Raw genomic sequence first — 7,554 nt, forward strand, 5'->3', positions numbered from 1 at the left:
CAAGCCTAGCTTTCCAAAAGCTAAATAAAATGAAAGTGATATAATTTATGATTAGACGAAGATTTAAAATTATATTGTGAATGTATCACTATTAAACTTATTTACAAATGTTAAAATTGGATTTGAAGCAATAATGACTTATAAGTGTTAGCAATTTATGTCTCTTAATAAAATATTTAAGTGTTTGAATCCTGAATCATCCTTGTCATAAAATAAATCAGAGAAAAATATTTATCTTTAATAAAATGTTAAATTTAATTAGAAAATAACATTCATAATATTTAATATCTTGTTATTGAAATCTAAAAATAAAATATATTTTGAAAAAGTAAATGGGTTTTAGATTTTAGTGTAATAAGTAATTTTTAATTTCTTACTATTAATCTTAAAATTTCATTTTAACAAAATGAAAAACTAAAGTAATAAATTATAGTCCATCGTGCTTTTTTTTTTTTTTTTTTCTGATTGGTCTAGGGAAGAAAGGTCCGAGAACCAATAAATAATATTAGACCACACTAGGTTCATAGAAGAAGTAGAAACAAAAGGGTGTTGTTAGGTGCACTCAACAATATTATTGGTATAAGTATTTTTTCAATTTATCCTTTCATCTGTATGAGTCATATGGATGTAGTATGATTCTTATGGATGTAGTTCATCCGTATAAAACATGTAGATGAAGTTTATCCGTATTGATTTTTTGGTTATTTTTTTAATTCCTTAAAATTTTAATTTTTTTAATTATTAATATGTTAAATTACTCATTTGTGCATTAATTTTTTTTACTATTACAAAAATATACATTAAATTTTGTAATAATAAATATTTTTTGTTTATAAAAAAATATACATATTAAATATTTCATATAATTTATATCAAAATTAATTGTTACAAAATTTATTATTTAAATTTACATGCACATTAAATATATATTAGAAATTTTAGTGTTATATATAATAATATTATTTATTTTATAACGTAATTATCATAAATATTTTTCAAAAATATTAAAAAAAACTTTTATAGATGAACTATATCAACTCTTACGGATGAAAGGATAAAATTAAAAAAATACAAAAATACTAGATGCAACACTCGGAACAAAAGCATGAATGGAATTATAAAAACAAACATCTGAATCTCGTCCAATAGATTAGAAAAATCACTAGCCGTTGGGGGATGTTCATCAATGAGCCTTAAAGCTTCAGAACAATCAGATTCAACCACCATCATATGAGCCCCAACATCTCGAGCAATGCCCCAATCTTCTAGAGAGCTTTGATAAACTCCCCATTACTACTCCACACGCGGCCAAGTCTTCAGCAGGGTATTCATGCAACATTGATTCCAACGAAGCATGAAGTTGCAGAGCTTTAATAAACTCATCTCTTGCACTGTTGTCGTGCACCAAGGACCTAATATTTGCACATACTCCAGCAGTATTCAGTATTCACCCACTTCGTTTGACTCTGAACCATTACATATGTTAGATTCAATCCACCTATGAACATTATGTTGGAAAAAATTCCAAGTGTCATTGATTCCCAGATTGTTCCATGCCCCTCTTACCCATGTGCAATCACCAAGAGCATGACTTAGAGTTTCAGGATATGCATTGCACAGGGTACAATAATCATCAAGCGCCATGCCTCTTATAGCCATTAGTGGGAAGAATACCTTGCACAGGGTATAGTCCATCGTGTAAGATTCGCGGAATTATAGTAGTATTAATTTTTTTGGTAAAGATAGTAGTAGTGATAATTTAAATTTCTAGTTAAATAAATGAATTTTATTTTTTAAAATTTATTATGAATTTTCAAGTTTCGACAAATGCTTATAAAAATCGCGTTAGACGTAAACTTATATTTAACAGAAAATATCTTTTGTTACTATATGACAAATCTTGATTTAAATAACATTTAGTCATTTTAAATTTTATGTTTTAAAATAAGATTCATGTTTATCAATTGTAATGTTTAGAAAACAAATCGCCCCTTTTATGAGGAAGAAAACACCAGATTAATCGACATATGCCAATCCCAAATTTCCTATGTAAAAAAAATATGCAAAAATACATTAACAATTGATACTTGTCTTCTCTTAGACAGGTTTATAAAATTATTTGCATAAGAATTTGAGCAAAGAACGGATCATGTAAATTTTTCATTCTCACATAAAAGAAGCAAATGTTCAAACAAAATTTATATATTGGTAATTCTTCACATAAAGCTTTCATTCTCAGGTAATGTAAATACTTTCACTCATAGTTTAGATACTAAGAAGAGATATAAGATTGATTGGGTGATTAAGAAAAAAAGTAAAGAAAAAATATGGTGGATTCAAACTCCTATTAAAAAAAGATCAACATCTAATATTATACGATAAAAAATTAAAATTAAGATGTTTTTCATGTACAAATTTTATTCATATATTACTACAACCTCTATAATATTTTCATTTAAATCTTTGATTCTCTTGTAATATAAATATTTGTTCTTTATGATTTTTTTTCCCATAGAAATCAAAGATAGTATAAGAGGATTTCCAATAACACATACGCTTTGATTAACCAACTAAACTACACCCTTAACCTGTTATTTATGATTTAAATATCAATGTACTATTTTTATTCTTATAATTTAAAAGTAATGTGCTTTAACAATTTTTTTATTCACATTTTGTTTTCAATTAATTAAAAGAAAAATACACTGCTATTTATTTTTCTCTCTTTTATTTTATTCTCATCCTAGATCACAACAAAATCTAGAGAGAAGGATCTAAATAATTTGCTTTCTTGCGGATGAGATGACTCATGAACATGATTAGCAGATAAGCAAACTACAAAATTCCTTGCTCTTTCTTGAGGGCGATTGCCTACAATTTGTGCTTTAACATTTCTCAACCTGAATATGTTCCATGTCATTACTATACTTGTATGGTATGGCTGCAATTGGGTTAGGAATAAGGGATCATGAAAGTTTTAAAATCTCCAAAAGCAGACAAGGGGTGCAAAATAGATGCATACAAATGAAACACAACAAATTTAAAATCTGAAGACCACCACTGATGTTAGACTACATAAAAAGAAAAAGAACCATAAACATGAGCTATACAATTTTCATTAGTTTCTTTTGTAAAATCTCTACTTCAGCCAGTCAAGAAAAGAACGCTTAGTCACCCCATTAAACTTTCCTTCCTCATCAAGTTAATTAGTTGCTGCAGATACACTCAAAATATCCTAAAACTTAGAGGGATAGAAAAGGAAAAAACCATACCAAACTGCTTTATTCTGACTAACATTGGTGTTAGTGTTACCCAATGTTTTAACATTACAAATAATCCAAATAGTTTCATGATATTAATGGTAATTAATTTAGAGCTAAAATGATACATTTTCAATTTATAAACTCGGGTAGATTGCTGAAATATATTGTCATATCCAAGTTTTCATCAGTCAACCAACAAATTACATTTAATTTCATACAAAAGAAATAAAAGACCATTGCACAAAACGCCACCTTTTTGGCGAGAAAAATCTAAAGGAAAAGAGAAAGGAAAAAAATTATAGTGTGATTCAGACTCAGTTGGTGCTCCCCACTCCCACATATGAGCTTACCCTTTAAGCTAAAACAATAATTGGAGATGTTTCCCCATTGATAAAAAAGAAAAAAAGAAAAATTGGAGAACTAATCTCCCACTTGTGTACTTTGAAGATATCTCCATGACCTTACATGGGGTCCCTTGTCAAGCAGCATTAGCAAGCCCCCACTGTCAGATGGTAGCCCAAACATATACCTACAATTAGAAGCAGTTCAGAAGATGGATAATTTCTGGTCAAGCAATCATTCAAGGATCCCCTAACAAAGTTCCTTATGTACCCTCTAAACTCATCATTAATAGACTCAACACATTGAATTTGTTATATTAATAAGTTTGCTTTGAGAGGACTGTATCAATATACAATTTGTTATATTAATAAGTGTGCTTTGAGAGGACTTAATCTAGGCATGACACGTGATTAAATTCTTTCCATGGTTCAGATTTAATTGTGTTTTGGGTTGCAACAAGGTTCCAAGGGTAAGACCACAGTGTTTTGGTATCGCCACGACCTGCAAGTTGAGACAAATGCGGCAGCAAGGGAATTTTTTTGATTCGTATTATAGGCAAAAATTGGTGCTTCGAAACAGAACCATGAATCCAGATCATATCCTAACTCATAATCAGAAATCGGTCCTTTGAATACTGAGAATGAGAGGCTGAGACGTGGACTGCCACCGCCAAACCCCTGCAACCTTCAACCCAGGAACACTTCACCAGAGAGAGAGAGAGAGAGTCGAATGATGTTAGAAGGAAAATAGAAGAAAGGCGAATGAACAATAATGGGGATTTTGCTCTAGCACATTGAAATACGACAAAATAGGAGAATCAACACACACTACGCCACTTATGTTGTGTTATGTGCCTTTGGTAACTTGAAGTGGTGTTTCTGTATCAACTATGAACCCTTCCAGGCTCCAACAATTGACTCGTTTAGTGAGACACATTATTGACAGGCTTAATCTCGTTTTTCTATTGTTCTTGTTGAAAACTTTCTACTCCCCTTCCAGTGAGGCATACAAATTGTTTCTGAGATGCAATTCCAGCTATCGAACAGGGCACCAGCAATGTAAAACTGGAGAAGTGCTGTGTGCCCAAGGAAAATGATACGGGAGTTAAAAAAAAAACTTCTTTAAGTTTTACTTGATGCATAAACCGTAAACGGCATTGCATTTTACCAAAGAGAGCACCTAAAACATCCGTTTTGTCTTCGATTCATTTTTTTTTAAATAAGCATTAGATCAGTTTTACTCCATGTGTCAGCAGAGACCACAAAGGACTGGAGATGTGCATTTCTTTTAGCAAGTGGAGAGGAACTATACTCGTCAAATTTCACAGGAAAATGAAGAATCTTCAGAAATGTAGAATGACTGGATCAATGTTACAACATTCTTTTGCAAACATTATGCGTTATGAGACTACTGAATTCAAAACTATTGTTTTCTTTAAATGATTTCTGGCTACGGTGGTTGTGAGAATTATGCCTGATTTTGCACACTTTTCGAGACTGCGCATTTCAACTCAATCACCAGGCAACATCCCACCAGATGTGGTACACAAATTTTTAAATAAAGACTAAAGCTACTAACTGCTTACTTGATTTGATGAGCTTTCTTTCTCCAGAAAACAATTGAAGCAATCCACTGAACAAAAAAAGAAAAATGAAATAGCATAAGTGCTGCTACTGTCAAAATCTTCAACCATGAGATGAATGTGAAGAATAGAAATTATATCAAAGGTACCTTAAGCTAAAAAAATGGGCAAATTAACTAGGATACAAGTCCATATTTTCATATAATTTGCAGACACCAGTTGTTTATAAAGTACCTTAAAAACTGTAAAGAATGAAAAGCTGCTAATAAAGGATCTCGCTGTCATTTTTTTCTGCTGTGACATCTCTTTGCACAATTCTTGAGCTATTTCCTTCAACAAAACAAGCTGTGCTTTATCAGTGCGCATTGAAATGATTGCCTGCCTCATTGATTCCCTATCAGCCTCAAGTGCTTGAAGCCTCATGTAAAGCTTCTTTACATGTAGATCTTCAAAATCTGCATGATCAACAAAGTCCCTTGGAGTGGTTGCATAATAATCGTAAACGCTAGCTCCGGCTTTGAACTCAGAGTCAATTGTATAGACTTTATCAATCATATCATCACCAGCTTCCGATGCATTATCTACCTTCTTCAAATTGGAAAGATCCTCATCTATCTTCCTAAAGCTAGGAGAATCCATCATATACTCAGGGCACAATGAAGACGAGTCACAGGAAAATTTCCTGGAATGTTTAGCCCGTCTTGGAGACTGTCCAACTATCACCTTCTCTAGAATATTTTTTCCACTGAATTCCCCATCCATCTGACTATAAGTGGGACTTCTCTCCATTTGAGATATCCTACTTTCCAGGTTCTTCAAACGGTCCTTAGGAGTTTCGCCAAATGCATATTTGTCAATGTCTATCTCATCATTATCATCTGTTGAAGCATGCATTGCATTACATCTCAAAGGAGGGTACTCATAAGGGGGAAATTCATACTGATCCCCTTCTCCCTCGGACTCACTGATGCCAAAACTCATCAACCTGTGCTTATAAGCCTGCACCTCACATGTGAGCGAGTGAATTGCCTGCTCTCTCTTATACAACAATTCCTCCAATGCTAGAAGCTCCTGCTGATCGTGCGACGTCCTCTCTTCCACAAATCTCTTGAACTGTCGTGCTTCCAGCTGAAGCTCTGCCTTCTCCCTCTGCAGCCTCAATATCATTGTCATGGTCTCATTCGCAGCCGAGGAGGCCGCATTCCTCTCCTCCTCCAATTCTTCATACAAATCCTGTATTGATTTCTGTTGGCTGCTGACAGCCTCGCGTAGTGCATCACATTCATTCCCAATCTCAACACGCGCCACCAGATCGCAATCTGGCCCCGGCACAGAGAATTGGTCGCCCTGTTCCAGCTGCTTGTGCTTCCTTTTCACAGAACGGAGCCAATTCCCTGAAGATTGAGCTGCCATGGAGCAATCACTACACCCGCATCCACAGTGCTTGCAGCATTTCACCGAATCGCCAGAAGATTCCAAATCCATAAATCAAAATGCATGCATTCAAACCGAAACAATTTCGAAAATAAAACGAAATTCACCGATGATTTTAACAAATGAAGAAAACGATAAGAAAAAAATCTGCGATATCCTCTCGTTTTTCAATTCAAAACACCACCACCAAGCACTCTCTTCCCCTCCCTCCAATGTCAAGCACCTTCTCCCTTGGATCAATCATCCAATGAGACATAAACCTAATAAAAAAAATATAAAAACAACAATCACGTGATGTCATTAAGCTATTTTAATAACAATAAATGAAAAAGAAAACAAATCTACAATGACTGAGTGACGGAAAAGGAAAAAAAAATAAAATTGCAAGGAATAAACACGGCAGAAATTTGATCCCTCTGGTTTCAGCTTGAAGAAGAAAAAAAAAAGGAAGAGGAAGAATGACCTTGAAGTTGAAGAAATGCGGTTGACGAATGGAGAAAGGGTGAACCCGCTTTCTTGGGAGGAAAGAATGCGGGTGTTTGGTTTGGAGGGAAGAATGATTTGGAAACCCTAGATTGAATTTGTTTTGTTTTAACCTCTTTTCTTTTTATTAATCTCTCTTGAGATATGGATTGTGGATTTTGTTGACGTCGTTTACGTTGAGCTCTACTCTCTCTTTCTCTTATCCCCACAGATATCTGAAAATCGACGGTTTCGGTCGTCTCGAGGGTGGCACTTTTTTCTTATTCCTATTTTAGTATTTTACTCCTACTTAGATAAGTGAATATTTTTTGCATTTTTTAAAATCTCATTGAAGCATGCAATCAATGTTTTTAAAAAGAGTAGGATGAGCAAATTAATTGCTAAAATTGCACTTGTGAAAAAAGTTATCGAAATGGTAATTCGTCAAATATTTTATAAAGTTACATTGTA

General features: G+C 33.4%; 1 protein-coding gene across 1 annotated transcript; it reads right to left on the reverse strand.

Moving 5' to 3' along the window:
* Positions 1-3,389: 3,389 nt before the first annotated feature.
* On the reverse strand, positions 3,390-7,349 carry LOC100802555 (myosin-binding protein 7). Its single transcript, XM_003521458.5, has 4 exons — positions 7,085-7,349; positions 5,422-6,881; positions 5,191-5,237; positions 3,390-3,792 (listed from the first exon to the last, which is right to left on the reverse strand). Exons 2-4 carry the CDS (start codon positions 6,670-6,672, stop codon positions 3,684-3,686), a joined length of 1,407 nt encoding a protein of 468 aa, XP_003521506.1. The 5' UTR covers positions 6,673-6,881; positions 7,085-7,349; the 3' UTR covers positions 3,390-3,683.
* Positions 7,350-7,554: the final 205 nt, after the last annotated feature.

Source organism: Glycine max, chromosome 3 (assembly GCF_000004515.6).
Source record: "Glycine max cultivar Williams 82 chromosome 3, Glycine_max_v4.0, whole genome shotgun sequence".
NCBI lineage: Eukaryota > Viridiplantae > Streptophyta > Magnoliopsida > Fabales > Fabaceae > Glycine > Glycine max.